Genomic DNA, 21,707 nt, shown 5'->3' with positions numbered 1-21,707 from the left:
TGAACCAGAGGTTTCTCATGTCACGGCACCAGGTGAACCTACACCTTCTGAAGCCATGTCAGAGGAACCCCAGACCATGTCTGACGACCCTGACTGGTCTGACATAGACGATGCTCATTCAGAGGATGACATGGCATACACACCCGAGCTCCAACATACCACGGGTGTTTGTGCGGTTGGTACTACCACTCCCATCACTCCTAGGAACCATAACAAAGAACCCCAGACCGCTAGACACTCCCTTGGGGCCCCCGGTAACGTCCTGGCATCCAACGGGACAATCGTGCACAGGAAAGACCTGAACCGCTACGAGCAACTGCTGCGCGATCAGAGGTCTGGTACACCCTCCTACGTTATAGCCTCCACCCAGTCCAGTCCTGGTATTATCCAACGCCAGGTAGAGGGACTCTGTGTACAGGGGGAATTCCTAACCCCTGACGAATGCAGAAGTCGGACAAGACAATTGCTTCCCGGAACCATCACCTCTGCGCATCCAGCGGCTAAGGCCCATACCACCCAGGCCAGCGCACCTAAGGCCATGTCATCAGAATGTGTGGTGGCGTCTAATGTGACTGTCGTACGTCGAGGTGACCTGCAGGTTTTCGAAAACGCTCTACGTGTGAGAAAAGCTTTCAGCACCATTGGCTACTGCCACACCACTGCCGTCCTAGGAACGCCCAGAGGACGCTCCTTGAGGGGGGGGTACTGTCAGGGTCCACTCTCTGCTGCCTGAACCATGGCTGAATCATACGTCGGGCTAATACATCTGCTACCACTAGTGGCCACCCTCCTCCCTCTGGAGTGATCTGAACATGATTATCAGGTACAGCTGCGCCTCATGGACTGAGTGAAGCCTTGCCTTTATAAGACCTGCCCTGCCCATCAGTCAGGGCCTTGGCATTGAAGTTGTAGGACTGCCTTTGCTCTGAGCCGCTACCTGTGCCTGAACCCGTGCCTGTGCCTGAACCCGTGCCTGTGCCTGAACCCGTGCCTGTGCCTGAACCCGTGCCTGAGCCCGAACCCATGCCTGAGCCTGTTCCTGTAACCGTGCCTGAGCCGGTACTCGTGCATGATCCAGTACCCGTGCATGATCCAGTACCCGAGCGTAAGTCCGTACCCGTGCATGAACCTGTACACGTGCCTGGCCCGGTAGTACTCCGTTCCCGTCCGCCCTGCCAGTGGGCCTCCGTTCCCGTCCGCCCTGCCAGTGGGCCTCCGTTCCCGTCCGCCCTGCCAGTGGGCCTCCGTTCCCGTCCGCCCTGCCAGTGGGCCTCGCCTGTGCCTGAACCTGTACCTGGACCCGTACCTGAACCTGCCTGTGGGCTTACCTGCCAGTGGGCCCGCACCCGAGCCTGTACCTGTGCCTGTGGGCTTACCTGCCAGTGGGCCCGCACCCGAGCCTGTACCTGAACCTGTGTCTGAACCTGCCTGTGGGCTTACCTGCCAGTGGGCCCGCACCCGAGCCTGTACCTGTACCTGCACCCGAGCCTGTACCTGTACCTGCACCCGAGCCGGTACCTGCCTCGGCTCCCGTCTCTCTGCCTCAACTCCCGAGCCTGCACCTGCCTCAGCTCCCGTCTCTCTGCCTCAGCTCCCGAGCCTGTACCTGCCTCAGCTCCTGTCTCTCGTCCTATCCAGTCCTGCTACTCTGTCTGTACCTATCTCAGTGTCACCATGCATAAAGGGGTACAGACAGAGTTCCCCGTATCCCCTGCACATGGACTCCTACCCGACCTGCTCGCCCTGGTCCTGACACAATATCAGTTATCAATAAACAGGACTGAAACCAATTACACATCAGTTCAGAGCTCAAATCATGAAACAGATTTAGACATACTCCCTTGAAATTGGTCAAGCGGAACATCTCCTTTTTTTATACTGGACTCTGCTTTTGGCAGGAAATGACTAACTAAAATAAATACACCATTCTAATATATTATATATTCATTTTTGGACTGAATTACTGTCTTGATAATAGAATATGCACCTGTTTTTGAGGACATTTTGGGGAAGGTCAAGGACAGAATAAATAAATGGACTGCGGCAACACAATCTTGGTGAGCTATAGATTTATTGAAGTGCCATAACCTCAGTGAAGCAGACCTGGAGATATACACTTGAGGTGTTTTGTGCCTTAGCACTTAATCATAAGTGAAGGACTAATCCATCGGGGAATGTATAAAACAAGATATAAGGATCATATCAGTTAACAAAATCAAAGATAATCTTCAACAAATATATATAAAAGTGAAAAATAAAGGACACCAAAACTAAGTATTGAAAGATAACAATTTGATAATTGAATATTCTGAATTGTTGATATTCATAAAAAAACCCTTAATAAAATTATCAGCTAATATATCACCTAAAAATAGCGTGAAACATCAAATTCAAAATTAACACTAGTAGGAAAGCTAGTAGCGGATTAAAAATCCAGAAAGCCTGACATCTATGACAGAGTGCCACCTCTAGGTCCTCAGGTCCTTTAACAATTTTCTCTGAAATGCCCTGAGAAGAACAAAAATTAAATCACCAAAATCGAAAAATCGTGGGCCACTGATGAGGAAAGGTTATGACTTTCAATGATTTGCTCCACAAAGGGAAATGCTTGTTACATATCTATTTCACTTCTTAATAATCTTACATATCTGATTATACTTATGGCTATATTCAGTAACAAAATGTTTAACTTTTACATGATCATCACAGGATTAAATGTTTTTGTTCTTTAATTTAAACATCAGATGACATATGCATCCATGACTAATTTATGTGAATATCATCTGTCTAGAAATGTTTGAATTAGTTCCTGTGCTTGTTCCCTTATAAATATATCCAAATAATGCCTTTGTAAAAGATAAAATTGACCAATTGGTATAGCACAAATGACATATTTAGGATGACAACTTGATGCATGTAAGGTATCCTATATGACTGAAAGTATGTGGACACCTGACCATCATACCTATATGAGGTTGTTGGACATCCCATTCCAAAACCACGGGCATGTATATGGATTTGGCCCCCTCTCTGTGGCTATTTCCACAATTTTTTTAGTGTGCATCTGTGGTAGTTTGCCTGGCACGCAATTGCCATTCTAGTTCACCCCAAAGGTGTCCAATGAAGGTCAGGTTTACAAGCCACCCAAGCTCATCCGCACCAACTATGGACCGTGTTTTGGTGCCACAAAGTCGGCAGCATACAATTTTTTTTAAATGTCTTTGTACGCTGTAGCATTGACATTACTCTTCATTGGAACCCTGAAAAACAGCCCAGACCATTATGCTTCCTACACCGAGCTTTACAGTAGGTACTATGCATTCTGGTAGGTAGTATTCTCCTAGCATCCACCAAACCCAGTTTCATCCATCAGACTCCCAGATTCATCACTCCAGATAACATGTTTCCACTGCTCCAGACTCCAGTGGCAGACTGCATTGGCAGATCTTGTTGTTTTGCACTTAATTTCATGAAGCTCCCGACTGCACACAGTGCTTGTGCAGATGTCACTTCCAGAGGCAGTTTCGAACTCTGTAATGAGCAAAACTACGTACATTACAGTGAAGGATGCTCCAGTCTGAATGTGTGTGTTCTACCCCTTTGTGGCTGAGCTGTTATTACTCCTAGATGCTTCCACTTCACACTTACACTGCTTACGGTGAACCGGGGCAGACCGGGCAGAGCTGAAATTTCACAAATTGACTTGTGGTATCCCATGTTTAAATTCATTGAGCTCTTCAGTACCACCCATACTACTGCCAGTGCTTGTCTTTGGAGATGGCATGTGTATGTGCTTGACTTTATGCACCTGTTAGCAACAATTTAGAAGGAGTGTCCACATACTTTTGGTCATATAGTTTGTTTGTGGTAAATAGAAAAGGTTACATCATTGCAGCCTTGCTGCTAGTAAAACATAAATCCAAAAATGGATTTGCTTATCACTGAATCGTTAATGTTAAATTCAAAATCTAAAATTTCAAAGTCAGCCATGCATTCTAAACTTCTCAAAAGCCTAGTTACATCTGACCTGTATTTATTAGCCCCCAAAAGCCTTGCATGGCAGTAAATAGCTTTTTTTTATTTTCTGCCTTCTTATGTGTGTTCCTGTTTTAACTCTTACAGGCAACAGACCTGGCTGAAGTACCTGAAGAAGGGGATTGCTCACTCTCATTGGATATATGTCAACAAGGAAGAGATAGCGGTGAGCCTTAATGTATATACAGTGATTGCAATATGGTAAATATAAATCAGTAGATTTACTTTCTCTCAGACTGATGAGTTTCATCTCAATACATTTCAGTAGAAAACTTTGATCAATAATGGTTTAGTAAAAACTAAATTTGTAATGTAGTAATAATACAATTGGAGAGATTTTGTTGGTTCTGAAAAGTGAAATGCTAAATAAATGTACCATTTAAAACATTTTTTAATATGTCTAGTTTAACATGTCTTGTTGTGAAATATGGACATTATTTCCTCACCATAAGTATGGACTTAAAATTGATTGGATTGGATTAAAATTAAATCGCCTTATATTGGCAGAGTTTATTTAAAAAATATGAAATATGTATTTGTGCATCAGAAATGGATGATGGTATTGAAGGTTCCAGCATTAAACCATGCATATTCTTGATTAATGTCTGTAGTTTATTTGTACAAAAATGCAGTTGACATTAAAGTTCAGCTAATTCACACAGAGCTAAAGACAATGTGTCAATACCAGAGTTAATAATCAGGATTTACTTATTCTTATGTACATTAATAGTAATGTTGAATGTTTAAAAATGTCAGTAATCATGTTATTTTGTAGTGCGTTCTGCTCTCTTTGTAATGCCTGTGTTGGAAATTACATTAATTAAAATGATGTGCAAGTAGTGGTGCTCCCAGTTCTTGTGACATCTGTGAAATTCTGGATATGTTGTTACAAACTTCCGAAACGTATGACCTGAAATATCATAGTTTATCTATGTTGTCTAGCTTCTTCTGAGAATTGAATTCACAACTAATTCTTTTGTGCCAGGAATTTTAAAATCCATCAACATTCTTGTAAAGCCTAAAAAGCATAGGTTTCATTTTCACAACTGCAATTCAAATGGTGTTGAATGTATTATTCCCAGTGGCACAGATATTTTTGTTGTTATTTATATGGTATATAGTTTTTAGGTATATAATTTACATCAATGCCACTACTGCTGTGTAGTATGAGGTGTTGTGATTATATTGCATGCCCTAACCAACTATTACTTTAGCATTTGGTTGCATGTGTAATGCAATTTCCAAACAAAATTATAGCTCACACTTAAGGCAATGAAATATAAAATGACTAGAATGTGTAAATGGCTTTTTAACTTCTTAAGCATACACGTAAACACAACATATTGTAAATGCGACCAGTGGGAATTCAGACAGAATAATGGAAAATTGTTTTCACACTTACCATATTTTCCCCTGGTTATAATTCAGAGCAGTATGGTCTCTGGGTAGCTTCTTTCTCTCAGATTAATCGACAGTAAAAGGCATTAAGGTACCCAATGTTATGACTTACCTTTGTTGTCGAGGGGGCTCCCTGCGTTGCCCCCGTTGTCAATCCATCCCTTGGGCCACAGGGTGATCCCTCAGGGTTGTCCCACACCATCTACAGAGAATGCTACAGTCAATGCTACAGCTTCCCCACAACCTTGCTCCCTCCATGGGCATAGCAGCAGACCATGCTTCAGCCGCATCTCAACTTGCTCATGCATGTGTGACATCATTGACCTCGGATTACCTTTTATAATCTGCTATGACCTTGTTTTCAGTCAGGACTGCCTATTTCTACCAGGATCTCCACTTTCTAGTTACTCCTTGGTTGGTGTAACACTTCTGTGTCGTTCCTGAGTTGTTTTTGGTGTTTTTTTTTCTTACCTTTCTCTCTGTCATATGATTTGGCTTGATGGTTATCTCTCTGTTGCTGACTTGGCTACAATTGACCTTGTCTGCTGTTTTGTGAGTTAGATTCGGCTGCTATACCTGGTTCTTGACCATATTTTCTGGCTTCACTCCACCTAGCTGTCCTGTCTGCCTCCTGTCTCTTCTGTAAGTGATCCCTCTACTTCATTCAATACACCCCCCTCACCAAAAATAAGATGGTATGGTTTTTGCTGCCATAGATTATAGCCAGGAAAAAAAATTAGAGCAAGTGTAAAAACAATTTGACCTCTGGGCAATACTCAGGCTAATGATGAAATGGTTGGAGAAATGAATAAACACGAAACCACACAAAGTTATTAGGATAAATTAAGGAAGTGAAAAAAACATGCAACTGAACAGGGAAGAAGATGCTGAAGCCACATCCAGTTCTTAGTGCCTGATGAACACGTGGAAGCATGACCAGGTACCAGCTATATGGATGCTTTCCAAAGAAGCATTAGCAGCATTACCAACAGAGTACGAGACTTCCCTAGCAGAGCGGGACTGAGAAATACTGCCACCATACCTTTTCACCTGTGATGTAAATAACAGCAAGTAATTTCTAATAATAATTGCTGTTTCAAAGTCCTGATGTGAGACAATGCCTTCATAAGAAGACATCGTTTGTGTATGCACCTTTGTTGCCACTGTTGTGCATATTAAGCTATATATTACATGAAAAAATTACACTTAGCAATTATAAATAGCAGATGCATTATAAAACTGTATTTATACACTAAAAAGGGAATTAGCAGATGAGCTTGCAGAATAGTTGTGGTTTCAACTCACCAACTTTACTATTCATAATGAAGGGCAACCCATGACAAATGGTTGGATTGGTCCTTCATAATGCATAATGAAGTCAGTGAGTTAAAATGTGTATTTCTTCCAGACTCCCTGTTTAAGCCCCTGTCCTGTCTAAACATCCCTGACATTTTAATCATGTGCTGTTTGTTTTTTTTGTACAGTGTTCAGTTACTTAGAAAATGGATCAGGGGATTTCAATGAAGATCAGCAACAGAAGAGTATTTACTCCATGGTACATTAATAATGCAATTGTTTTGTTGTATTTAGTAGTGTAATCATAATTCACATTCATATATGTGCATGCTAACGTTTGTAATCTGGCACATTTGTTATATCTTTTTTATTAGTGGCCATAATGCCATTAAATACCTTTCAACTGTCCCGATTTTCCCAGGATTTGGGAGCTTGTCCCAGTACATTCATGTCCTGGGACATGTCCCAAGAAATTGGCAGTTGCGGGTGCTGATCAGGTTGAGGAGATCATGGATCACCTGCTAATAGGCCCAAAGATTAAGGAAGTGTAAGGTCTGTTTCTGCAGACCTCTACTTAAGCTGTCCCTGTGGGCCAGTGCTTTTTGCTGAGCAGCGGGATATGATGTCATATGCCGGCCCTCAGCGGGGAAGCCACAAGCACAGTGGCAGGGATCGCTCAAGATGGTCTGCAGAGCTTCCACCAGGGAAGAAGATGAAGAATAAATTAGAGGGAGAAAGGTGAGAGAAGGGGGGCAAAGAAACAAATTGAAGGAGATGGAGAAACGAGGGGCAGAGCTATGAAAGCTATGGAGAAAAAAGGACAGAGGGAAAAATGAAAGAGACAGAGAGAAGGGGGCAGAAAGAAAAATGAAAGAGATGGGGAAAAGGGGGCAGAGAGAAAAATGAGAGAGAAGGAGAGAAGGATAAATGAAAGAGATGGGGAGAAGTGAGGTATACCGTGATGTTCAGGTAAGGAACCCAGTATGCAGAGATTGCAATAGAATGGTCAGACAAGGCGGGTCAGGAATGGAGAAATCTGCGTGGTCAAGAAGATGCAAAAATCAGCAACAAGGTATAATAGAATGGTCCGGCAAGCCGGGTCAGGAATGGAGAAAGCAGCGTGGTCAGGAAAAAGCAAAAATCAGCAACAAAGTGTTTGTATGGTAACTACAGCAAGAGTAGAAGCTCAGCCAAAACAATAACCGAGCACTGACTCCACGGAGGTATGGAATTAATAGGGGGCGTGGAGCACGCGCGTACTGCCCACCCTTTTGAGAGAAGGCGTCGGGGAGGATATACCACGAGTACCCGCTAGACTCTGAAGCACAGCCCCGGGAAGGACCGTGACGAGGCAGTGGAAGAGGTAGGTATCGAGTACCCGCTAGCCGCGGGTACTCGGGGGATCGGCTGTGTTGTGGTCCGGGACCCTGATGTCCCGGAACATGACATGAGGGTGCAAAAGAGAGAGAAATGACAGATATGAGGAGAAGGTGATGCAGAGACAAATGAAATAGATAGAGAGGGGGCAGAGGGAGAAATTTAGGAGATGTGGAGAAGGGGAAGAAATGAAAGAGATGGGGAGAGAAAGGTGGCAGAAGGGGAAATCAAAGAGATGAGGAGCAAAGAGAGGAATTAAAGAGATGGAGAGAAGGGGGAGAGGGATAACTGAAAGCGATGAGAACAAGAAAGGGGCAGAGTGAGAAATTAATGAGAATGGGAGAAGGGGTGCAGATCCTAATCTAATTGTATGTTTAAAACTACTTTTTGCTCTCCAATTGTTATTAAAATTAGGATAATTTATTTCCCCTAGGTAGGGGAAAGTAGCAATAGGTGTGATATTTATATATTTGTCTATTTCTAATTGAAAATTATGTATTTTGTTTAACCCCTTCACTACCTTTGCCGGTTCAAAAAAATTAAATAAGCTTAGAAAGTGATCAACGATCACTTTCTTCGCTTAAACGGCGTTACTGTAATGCCTCGATATATGCCCATATGCCCGTTTTAAAAGCGCCTCCTAAACTTAAATGGTGTCGCTGGAATGCCTCGATCAGGAGGCATCCAGCGACACCAAACACTTACCTTTGGATGGGCTGTGACCACTCCGGAGAGCGGTCACAGCCGCAGCTGCCGGTGATCTTCGCCATCAGCAAGATGGCGGCGGCCCGGGAAAAAAAACAATAAAGAAGAAAGAGTTCGCTAGACGGTCTCCTGACCCTCTAGAGAACTCTGGCTCCACTTGCAGGTTGAATACAGGTACTGCATTCAACCAAGCAAGTCAATGGAACCCAGCTTTCTAATCACTATGTGATTAGCAAAATATTAAAAAAAAAAAAAAAAATAATAAAAAATGGAAAAAAAAAATAAAAATAAAATGTGCTAACATTTAAAAATAATTATGCAGTGATGTCACTTAATGAACCATCCAGTACCAGCAAAATGTGTAAAAAATATATTAAAAAAGTATTAAAAAAATAAAATAAAATAAAAAAATAAAGTTTATTATTTTGAGCAAGTGCTAAAATTTCTCCAAAATCTCAACAAAGAGTTAAAATAAAAGCACTTCAAATACCCAAGGGGTGTCTAATATATAAAAAAAATGGCTGATGGGGTAAATTGGAGTGGCCGAGCTCAAAGATAGGGTATAGGTATAGACTGACCAAAATGGAGAAAAAAAGCGCACTTCCCAAATGTGGCATTTTAAATCTCAAACAACCCGACAAACCCATGCATGTCGGGTATCACTGCACTCAGGAGATGTTCCTGAACACACATTGGGGTGTTGTTTGACAGTGACATATACCAGGACCTGTATATCTATAACTTAAGTACAATTTGTGTGAAAAAAAAATAAAAAAAATTACTATTACAAAGTTTGACAAAGTGTAGTTCTATAATTGGTGCATGGAAAGGGTTAAAATAACCGCATTTGGAATACCCTGGGGTGTCTAGTTTTCAAAAATATATGGTTTAAATGGGTTAAATTGAGTTAACCGGCTTCAAAGATATTCCAAAGAGGAGATGGAGGCAGACTGACCAGATTTGTTAAAAAAGATTTGGAAATCATAAAATGCTGCTTGTAGTTATTGCCCTATAACTTACAAAAAACAGCAAAAAAACATAAAAACATTGGGTATTTCTAAACTCAGGACAAGTAGTAGAATCTATTTAGCTAGTTTTTTACTTGCTTTTTTAGGTGAGTAAAAGATTTTTCAAATAAAAGTCATAAAATGTGTTTTTTTTCAATTTTTCACCATGTTTTTTTTTTTTATTATAGTAAATAAGATGATATGATCAAAATAATGGTATCTGAAGAAAGCCCATCTTGTCCTGAAAAAAACAATATATAACTTATGTGGGTACACTAAATGGGTGAGGAGAAAATTACAGCTGAACACAAGCACCACAAAAGTGTCAAAACAGCCTCGGTCCCACAGGGTACAAAACGAAAAATGAGCCCGGTCCTTAAGGGGTTAATCATCAGATTTATATATTCTGCTACCTTGGATGGAACAATGGCCAAAATCAACTGCCTATACATGTCTTCATTCTCATATTATTTTATTTGAGCTTGTCGTCTCGTATAATTTACACTTGCCATATTGGTCGCAGCTAAATAAACAATAGTGCGACGTGCTGCAATGGATATTGACTCACTCGGGAGAATGGTGATTATCCATGTCATTTGTACATCACAAGTTTAAATATTTTTTTCCTGCAGCGCTGTAAGAATTTTGGAAAAATTGTGGTTGAGCCATCAATTTCTCTGCCTCTATCTCCCAGTCCTTTTAATGTCAGATTAATTAAATTAGGTTCAAACAGATTACTTGTGGCACCCCATCGAATAATGAAATTGATCCATGCCATAAATGCGTTAAAGTCATACAGTGGGGCATGTAATAAAATATATAGGGCATTACAAACTTCAAATAATTGGATCAACACATAAATGTATGTGCGTCAAAAATAGGCAGAGTCACTTAAATGCAAACAAAGGTAAAACATTTAATACGAACAAAAATAGAAGAAGAATATAAAAAGAAGATAACAAAATAATACGAAACAAGTCTTACAAAACCTTCGAGAGGAATTTAGTTCATGACATCTGTCCTATGCATTCCTGAGGATGGAGGGAGGGAGTGTTGGGACGTGAAGAGTCCGTGGATGGCAAGTACATCTCCCCTCTACCTCTCCTCCCATGCTTCTCCAAGGCTTAACTTATATACACGGTTTGAATAATGATGTCAGTCTTGTCAGTCTATTGGTCTTCACCTAATTGGGTATACATGCTCACTAAGATCTTTACACGTCGAAACCCTATTTCAGGTGGTCACTGTACGCATATTGTAATGCCCTTTTACAGTTACAACTATACCATGCATTAGCAAGTTACTATCCTATCTATAGAATGCCTGTTCAGCAAATCCTTCATTCTATATATTTTAAGGTCAAGGAAACCTTGAAGCTTATTATTGAAACATATTAATATATCTTAATAATCATTTATTTATGAACAATGATTACATATCTTTGACTACTGCTGTTGGTTGAATTAATGATCGAATAAAGAGTTTTCTTTATTTAGATCATGCGCATAATCGAGACAAGGCACGTTTGAATTACATGGTTTATATAACCTCTTATCTACTTCTAATAGCATGCATCATTATGATTGGTTACTTTTCAAGCAGGTTACACCTATTAAGCTGCATAATTAAAAATGGCCCAGACTTGACCTTTTATTCTATATATATATATAGAATATCATAGAGGAAGCGTGCTGGCAGGGACTGGTGCATATATCATGGACATGACATTTTCTACTTCCTTATATGTAAGCAAATAATATTTTCGATAACATAAGTATTTTTCCAACATTTCCCTCCTGTTTATCAAAATATTATTAAATATCAGACTCTTCATCTTCAGTATCGGTCATTAACACTGATAATTTATCTTTCATGTCAACAACGTCATTAATATGTAGAGTCTCAGATACTCTTAATAATTGATCACATTCTTCTTTGTCGACCAGGGAGTACATAGTCTGATTTACTGCTTTATCAATTGTCTTATTCAAAAGTCCTCGGCAACATGGAATAAAACAGCATCCTCCGAATATCAATACTGCGGCTACTATAGTGATAGTAATTATTCCGGACATTATCATTCCCGACCATCGCCCGAACCATCCTTCTAACCAAGAGGTGAACACATTATGTATTCCTGCATTCTCGGAAAGTTCATTTGATAAGGATGTTTGTCCTTCGAGGGCTTTGGTGATGCTCCCATCATGGGCGGTATTATTTGGTATAAAGGTGCAGCATTGGTTCCCAAACATCTTGCACGCCCCCTTTCTCCGCCAACAGCATGTCCAAGGCCATTCGATTCTGCCAGGCCATAAGGGAGGTTGCATCCAGTTGCTCATGTATTCCTTTAATAGCATCTCGAGTATAATTCACAAACCGCTGTTGATTATAATAGATGTAGTTTATCCAGTCCACATTTTTCGCTATTGTACTCCACCAGAAAATGATTGATTCGAAACCTGCAGCAATTTGGTTTCGGGCTTTGGACTCATTTGGAACTCCTCGTGGTACTCCAATTTCATAAATATATATTCGATCATCAAACGATCCTTGTGGTTGGATTGATCTTTTCGGCCTCGAAGTTGGTTCCTTCCGTGAGGTCAACAGATTCAAAGGTACGATGAGTTGTATTATAGCACATTTTCCTTTTCCTCTGGGATCGATGAAAGGTCTTATTTTCCGGTCTCCACATAACCACCAAATATCTGCTCTCATCTGGGTTGGCTGTCGCAGTCCTGTGGGAAAAGTCACGACACATAGTGAATTAAACAAATCTTAATAATCAAAATAGCTGCTATTACCCTGAAGTTCCATACAGGTGTAATTCCCCCCATATATTTTCACTGTTGGAGGTAATCCAGGTCTCTTAACCTTGGGAAACAACAAGTCCAATGTATGACAAGTTTCATTTCCAGGTGGGGTATAAGTCTTATCAAACAGCTTTATTATGCAGTCAAATCCGACTGGATCATTCTCTTCTGTTAATGGAAATGGCACCGTAGCCAACTGTGGACGGGCTTCTGCACAGACTATACAATTCTTTGTTTAGACTCTTTACAGTAAATTGAAGCCATTCCAACCAAACGTTATCTCCATGAAATCCTGCTTCTAGGGCAATTTGATCAATAGAACTCAAATTGGTATACCGAATTACCCCTGTCTCAATTTCCTCGATATGTTTTTCTTCCTGGATCTGAGACTCCTTTTCTGCTTGGACCTTATTTTCTGAAAAAGACAAAAATAAAAATCCCTCCGGGTCTCTACCGGATAACCCACGCACCTATAGTATATAGTCTTTCATCCGTCTTCATAGGTTTCTTTAAAGTAAATAACAGTTTATTACAATTATTAAAGGTTGTACATTCGGATCGTAATCTTTTCACAGAAAATCTTGTTTTGATTCTACTTGCTCTTGCCCCGGGTATATCATATCCCCAATTGTAACTAGCTGTTGTCCACATAGCATAATCCCAACCAAGACATGATGCTATGCTTTGTCTTTTAGGGGGCCTTTCGGGCATCCAGCATACATATACATCGGCCTTAGCGTAGTTTCTTGCTTGCCCAATATTTTTACAATGAATCAATTTACAAAGATCAATGACAATGGAACTATCTCCTGCCAATGAAAAAGTCAGATTTTGTGCTTTAGTATCTTCCCATCTGGTCACCTTCTTGTTCTCATTCTACTTAGCATTAGCATTAGAATAAGGAATTATTGTAAAAGCGTCAGTCACTACCCAATAAACTATAAGCAGGCACCACCCCTTCATCCTACCTGGCCGTCAACTCAGGGTTCGGGGAATTAATTTCTTCACTGGCTTGAGACGAGTCCAACGGATCGTCTGGACCCCCCTTTGTACCCAGACTTAATGAGTGACTACCAGCAAGTGGTGTTACCTTCTTACAGTGTGACTGATGTATCCAACAACTCCTCTCAGCTATCTTACATGCCGTGGGGGTGTTTAGTAGTACTTGGTACGGCCCTTCCCACCTCGGTGATGACCAATTCTTTTGTTTGATTATCTTTACTAATACCCAATCTCCAATGCTCAATTTCTCAGGAATTGGCTCTTGTGCTTCTTTATCTGCGGCAAACTATAGGGTCTCCCGTACATTACTTCAAATGGGGTGAGACCCTGCTTGTTGGGTGTAATACGCATACTCAATTTTACCATAGGTAGGCAAGAAAACCAATTCTTCCCGGTTTCTGCCATGGTCTTTTTTAACTTATTCTTTATTGTTCCATTGTTTCTTTCTACCAACCCTGCTGACTGAGGATGATAGGCGCAATGATTCTTTAATTGTATACCAAATACTTGTGTAAATCTGGAGATTAGTTGATTGACAAAATGAAGCCCATTGTCACTGTATATTCTTTCTGGTATTCCAAATCTAGGAATGATTTATTTTATCATGACCTTAGCTACTGTATCTGCATCTGCATGGGCTGTTGGGAATATTTCTACCCATTTAGTTAATGCATCAACAATAACTAGGCAATATCTCATATTTTCACATTTGTTTAGTTCAATATAATCCATGCAAATATGTTGAAACGGATACTCGGGGTTGGGGAACTTCCCAATAGCAGGTTTGAGATTTCCCTGTGGATTATATCGAGCACAGATAAAACAATTAGCACACCAAAAAAATTTTTAGAGTAATTTTGGAACACCTTATCTATGATGGCTACCAACCCTCCTGTTGAGACATGGCTCAGCCTATGACTCAATAAGGCTGCATAGCGAAACAATGATTTCGGCAATATTGGTTTGTTGTTAATGTGAAAAATTTTGTTACATAGAGTCGCTTGTTTAGACTGCCAATATCGTTTTTCAGACATAGGGGCAGCCTGCTGCATATCATACAAAACCTGGTGATCAATTTGTATTTCATTAGTGATTATGGCAAACATCTCTTGATCAATTCTTTTCGCTTCTATGTCTGCACGGTTATTACCTAATGCTATAGGATCCTTGCTGTTGGTATGAGCTGCACACTTTATTACAGCTACTTATTTTGGTAGATGTATAACCATTAATAGTTCTTCAATCAGGGCTTTATGATTTATCGGTTTCCCTGTGGAGGTAATCATACCTCTATTTTTCCAGAATCTGGATGTTGTATTTGGAGGGGAACAGATAAGCTTTCGGTATGTGTTCTCCCATTTACTCCCTTTATGTGAATTTTACCAGTCCCTTTCTGTATGCCCGTGCAGGTGGGATAGTTCAATAGGGTTCGCGAAGCTCCTGAATCAACCAAGAATGTTACGCGTTTGTTATTTACAATTAAATCAATTTCAGGCAAGTTTGACAATAACAGCACATCATGAACATTACTGAGATCTAATGTCCCCTTTTCCTGTATAAGTCATTGCTCTGGGGAGTTCTGCTTTCTCTTGTCTGGTTCAGGACACTCTTTCGCCCAATGACCTTCCTTTCCACAATTATAACATCCATGTGACCATCTAGCACCACTACCTCTTCTACCTTGGTATGACCGTCTGCCCCGGCCACGACCTCGAAATCTCTCTCTTCCTCTTTCGTTATTCCCTGTCAAAGTTCCTTCATACTCCTCTCCCGCTAACATTACTCTCACTTTCTTTTTTTCTCTTTCTTTGTGCCACTTTTCAGAATGCTTAGCATATTCCAACACATCATTCAACGACGCAGTACGGAGATTAACCATGTGTTTACTGACATACGCATTTATCTCTTTACGTGTCCCAGACACAAAAGCATTTTTCAACTGCTGCTCATAAGCAGAATTTGGATCTGGATCGGGAGGTGGGGTTAATCCACTATAGATATCAAAGACCTTTTTCAGTCGATAAAAATATTGATCCACATCCTTCTGCGTACATCTATTTATCTCCGTTCAATTTGTTCTACAAACCAATCTGTTTGTGCAAACAGTTACAAAGATATTTAATCTATTATTTAAATAAACACTGTCCCATGGGAGTGGGTGTCTTGGATTTAGATTATCGGACCCATTCCGGTTCAGTTCTACTGAACTCCAATCTGATTTTAAAACTGTTCGATACACTCTATTTCTTCACCATTACCATTTAATTGATAGCTGTTATAGAGCCCCTGTATATCTGCCTCGAACTGTCGAGGATCCTCTTTTTGACTCTTTACATGTTCAGTAGCTTTTTAAATAATTTTTCTGTTCATATTCTATGCACCTACATGGTTAACGGATGTATCTGACTGTGACCACTCCATAAGGAGGTGCGTTACTTATATTGTTACTTTAAGCATATTAATTGGAACATAAAATAAATCAAGAAGATATATTATAAAAAAAAACAGACAGGTATACAGGATACTTAAAAACAGGATACGTGCTAATTATAAATTCTAGCATTTAAAGTATTAACCCTTATTTAAATTAATTCTGAAAGAAGCATCAGAATAAAAGCATTAGAATAAAAAGATAAAAAGGCTTTTCTAATGTCCACTTTATATATAATTTATGATCGATCACAGATAACAGACAAGACATACATTTAACAGATTCTGGAACCAGCTGGAAACATGGTATAGAATTTGGAATGTTATAATTTAGTCACTACGTAGTTTCTTCTAAATCCACACGTTCACCGAGTGGTCCAACCACTTCGAGTCTAGACTCTACCAGGATGGTCCAACCATCCGAAACCTGAGGGATCCGCCCTCTATTTTTAAGTGCATTATACCTGAACAATGTGGGTTTTTTTCTTCCACCAGGGAACATTTTTATCCTTCTGTCCCTTTCCCTTACTGTGGAATATCCCCATGATATAATTTCACCGCAAGACAGAAAACAAGGAAAATCTTTTGGTATTTATAAGATACCACGTCTGGACAGAGTGAAACAGAGAATCCTTGGTATTTATAAGATACCGCTCGTAGACAGTAAAGGCAGGAAAATCACTCTCGCAGCGAAGTTGTTCACTTGCAATCCCAGCACTTGATCACAGAGAGCTTCTCACAAATGCCGGGGGGCGTATTAACAACAACCTTATTAACTGCTCGTTCGCCGTAAAGGACTCCTGAACAGTCATTCACACGGATAGATTCATTCAGACAAGATTTGTGACATGGGTTGGTATAGCTATCCCTGGACCATAAGAGCTCTTCTCTTTAAGGTCTTGTGATACTCATTCACAATAATACAAGCCACAACCAACCCCAACAGTATTATCACAATTACAAACAACAATTCGTTATCACAAAAATAATGACTAACTACCTGTGCACATTTCTCCTGATCAGCCTCATATTACTCCAAGTAATATTTCTCATTATCGAATGCATACGCAGTTATTTATTTCAGTAGTCCCTGACAGACTTTGACCTCTTATAATATTTCCCAGAATCTCCGGTCAGGACCTCCTCACACGGGGCACCAAAATGTTGGTTGAATTAATGGTCGAATTCTCCTCAGAAAGAGTTTTCTTTATTTAGATCATGCGCATAATCGAGACAAGGCACACAACACACAAAAGTCGAAGCGTTGTCTGATTACATGTTTGAATTACATGGTTTATATAACCTCTTATCTACTTCTAATAGCATGCATCATTATGATTGGTTACTTTTCAAGCAGGTTACACCTATTAAGCTGCATAATTAAAAATGGCCCAGACTTGACCTTTTATTCTATATATATATATAGAATATCATAGAGGAAGCGTGCTGGCGGGGACTGGTGCATATATCATGGACATGACATTTTCTACTTCCTTATATGTAAGCAAATAATATTTTCGATAACATAAGTATTTTTCCAACAACTGCCTATACCAATAATTATATATGGTCCATTTCTTAATTGAGGTTAGAAAATGTATTAGAATCTTTTACAATTCCCCCTGATGATAGGATAATATCCTTATCATATCTTTTCAAATATACACATTTACTCACCATTCGTATCACATTCGTATCACATTTATACTACAATCACATCACACTTTACCTGGGACCATATGATAATCATTAGCATGAGACACCCTTTTCTCTACGTTTGTTATGGAATGAGAGGATTGTGCTCTTTTTATCATTTCCCTTAATATTCCATCTCCCTTATCTACTTCATACTTAACTTGTTTATATATCTTACCTATTTTACACATAAGAAAACTCTGATAAACAATACATAATAAAACAAGTATAGCTATAATAACAATTGGATTTAACAATATATTACCAGCTGCGGATTTTACCGAAGATTACTGATTTTTTAAAATTTGACCACCAACTAACTCCAGACATATCATTCCATTGATGTTGAATTTGTTCTAATTCACCTTGTTTATGTTGGAAAACAATTTCTGCATCTTTCAATTGTTGCTTTAATATAGCCAATAATCCCTTATCTTTCTTTATTTCCTCTGTCCATGTTTTCCAAGGAAAATGGTCTATCTGTGTCAGATTAAACTGCTGAGGTAGTGTTCTTAAACGCTCTGTGCCTATAGTGGAGATAGTAAATCTTTTCCAATCTATCCCCAACTTTTTCAATTCACCTTATATGCAATATAATCCTCTGTGAAGAGTTTCATTATGCATACAATTTGAAAAGAATGCTCTGACCAATGACTCTTCCTTCATTACTTGAAAACAAACTTTCCCTATCTTCACTTGAGTCATTAATTCATGCATAGATGTAACATGAATGTAACATTCATCCTCACATGATGAATGATTGTGAAAACAAGAATGATAGACAACCTTTTCTTGCCCTGGAAGACATATTACTTTAGAAACAAAATGAAGACAAGCTGAAACATCTAATTGTTCCAGATTTTCCCATCAAATACAAAATCTGTATATCTAAATTATAATGAATCTAATTTGTCCAACAATGTCTCTTGATGTATCAATGTCTGACGTCAGGAGTCGATCCACCCGAACTTCTCTTATTTTATGTGATAACAATGTCTTGTGTGATAAATCCTTTGTCTGATCATCAGTTCCAGTTGGCTTTTGGTATAGATCAAACAACACAGCAATCAAAAACTATGCTATCTTGATGTCACGCTTCTTGTATTGCTGTTTCTCTGGAGGTTCTCCTTCCAATAGTTAACAATTTTGTTCCTCCATTTTCTTGCAGAACTGTGTTCCTTCAAGAAAAGAATTTAGTTAGAAACACACAATTTACACTGTTCAACATGTACCCACAGCTTCTGCTGCCTACGGGTATTTTTCACTGTTTTTTCTGTTCTTTGAACAAGGATCATAACTTGACCCATTGTGTCGATTATTTCAAACGGTCCTTCCCAATTACTTTCCCAAGGTCCTGCCTTCCTAAAAGTCTTAATCATTACTGATGCTCCTCTCACAAATTTAGAAGAGTGAGGTGGTACCATACGCTGCATTCTAGACGCTGCGTGAGGAAGGATTGTTTTTAAATTATCCTGAAGTACCTGTAACCACTTAGTTCCTGCAATGGCATCTTTCTGTGGAGTAGACAAAAACGGTTCATGAGGAAAGATCAATGGCATTTTCCTTCCTGTCATTAATTCAAAAGGTGTATACTGGGTAGTTGAGGAGCTTGTTCCCCTAATACTCATCAATACCAGAGGTACTGCATCAACCCAAGTATTTCCTTTATCAAGTAACATTTTTGCAATTCTAGACTTAATCGTTCTGTTCATTCTTTCTACAATACCTGCGGACTGAGGATGGTATGGAACATGGAATTGTTGACGTACCCCCAGGATCGCACAAACAGCCTGCATGACTTTGCCAGTAAAATGGCTTCCTCTGTCAGAAGAAATCATCCTTGGGATTCCCCAAGTACAAAAAACATGATTCACCAATGCTTTTGCCGTAGACAAAGCATCATCTTTCCTGACAGGCAACAGTTCTACCCACTTAGAAAATACATCTACCACAACCAATGCATACCTGAGACCTTGTTTACCTGAAGGTAGGGGACCTATGTAGTCAATCTGCAATGTAGACCACGGACCGTCTGCAGGTGCAATTCTTAGAAGTGGAGGCTTTTGTCCTTTAGACCTGGGGTTTACTTGAGCACAAATGAGACATGACTGAACAACATTTTGTACAGAGTCCTCCATTTTGTCCCAATAAAACTTCTCTTTGAGAATTTCCAGCAACTTTTGCTGACCCACATGACCTAAACTTTCATGATTATAGCGGGTGAATTCCGTCTGCAAGTATTTAGGCACAACTGGAAGTAAATTACCTTGCATCCCACAACAAACCACTCCATTTTCACAAACAAAGGGAGGTGTTATTTTATTCTTACATTCTACAATGAACGGATCTTTCATCTGTTCATCACTGAATGAAGGTAGATTTGCTTCCTTACTCTTTACTGGTAGTACTTCCAACGGTTCTAGTTCCATCACTATCTCTCCTGTCAAAGCTGGTTCCTTTGCTAAAGAATCTGCTTTCTCATTTCCCAAAGCTAAATCACTAGTTCCTCTGCTATGGCCTGGTACCTTGACAATAGCATATCGGTTAGGATTTTTAGAAGCAAGCTCAAAAATAGTCTGCAATATATCAACATGACTTAAGATTTTGTTAGATGAATCCACAAAACCTCGTTTTTTCCACACTGGTAAGTAGTCTGTTAGTGAACGTACTACATATGAACTATCGTTATAGATTACCAAAGGATCATTGTTTTCTTTCTCGTTAATTTCCAATACTGTTTTAACAGCTTCAATTTCTGCTCTCTGGGCAGAAAAATGTCCTGGTAGTCTATGCTGAATAGCTCGACCTTTCTTTGGAAACCAAATGGCATACCCGGTATAATATTGTCCTTTCAAGCAAAATCTAGAACCATCTACAAATACTGGTTCATCAGTTTCCTCTACTTCTTTCCTAAAAAGAGATGGATAATCCCCCTGAAATGTCTCAACACACTCATGTGATTCGCCCTCATATTGCATTAGTTGAGGGAGCACATATTTAGCTTTATGATCCACTTCAATCTGTTTTGGAGACAAAGACAACAACCAATGTGCAAATCTTTGATGTGACACTTCTGGGATACTTTTTTCAAGAAGCAATTTCAAAGTGGAGTGAGGAGTCTGCAGAATTAGTTTGTTAAACCCAACAATATGTTCAGTCGCCTTAACTGCAAAGTGTACACCCACCAAATGTCTTGCACACGTTTCAAACCCTTTTTCTACAGGTGAAAAGAGTTTGGAAAAATAACCAACTATTCTCCATTCTTTTCCCTGTAGCTGCAGTAAAACTGCTGAAACAGCCTTCTCTGAGGTATGAACCTGTAACGCAAAAGGCTTAGATGGATACACAGTTGTCAAAGCTGGTGCTCTCTGTAAATCAAGTTTAAGTTGTTCAAACTCTTTCTGCTGCTCATCTCCCCATGGACCAAACAAATTATCATCATCAGTACTTTTTAGTAAGTCATATAAGGGTTTAGCTTTTTCAGCAAAGCCCTCTATGAAGTCTCTAGAAAAATTTACAAGTCCCAGGAATTGTCTTAAAGCTTTGAAAGTTGTAGGTACAGGCAAAGCTGCTACTGTTGCTACTCTTTCCTGCAAAGGGCGTCTCTGGCCTGGACTTATCAAAACTCCCAAGTACTGAACCTCTTGTTTCAGTAATTGGACCTTCCTTGGATTTAATTTCAATCCTGACTCATACAACAGATCAAACAATTCTGCTAACAAGATGAGGTGTTCCTCTCTACTCTCTGTTGCCAACAAGATATCATCAACATACTGTAGAATACAATCTTGCCTTGAGAATTTTGATAACACTTTTGCCAATGCCTGATGAAACAGACTAGGTGACATGTGCGCCCCTTGTGGTAATCTGCAAAATACATATTGCTCATTCAGAAAAGTAAAAGCAAATTTGTATTGACAACTCCTCTCTATCTGAATACTGAAAAAACCAT

General features: G+C 39.7%; 1 protein-coding gene across 1 annotated transcript in view; it reads left to right on the top strand.

Annotated features, from left to right (window-relative positions):
* LOC149283560 (SH3 and cysteine-rich domain-containing protein-like) overlaps positions 1-21,707 on the top strand; it is a 191,878-nt gene that overhangs the window by 96,608 nt on the left and 73,563 nt on the right. The window contains exons 6-7 of the mRNA XM_089497383.1: positions 4,123-4,201; positions 6,918-6,963. Coding sequence (XP_089353509.1) covers positions 4,123-4,201; positions 6,918-6,963 — 125 coding nt within the window. The remainder of the gene's footprint in view (positions 1-4,122; positions 4,202-6,917; positions 6,964-21,707) is intronic.

This window comes from Sceloporus occidentalis, unplaced genomic scaffold (genome assembly GCF_023333645.1).
Source record: "Sceloporus occidentalis isolate IW3139 unplaced genomic scaffold, rSceOcc1.0.p SCAF_102, whole genome shotgun sequence".
In the NCBI taxonomy this organism is placed as follows: Eukaryota; Metazoa; Chordata; class Lepidosauria; order Squamata; family Phrynosomatidae; genus Sceloporus; species Sceloporus occidentalis.
This window is presented reverse-complemented; position numbering and strand designations above follow the sequence as displayed.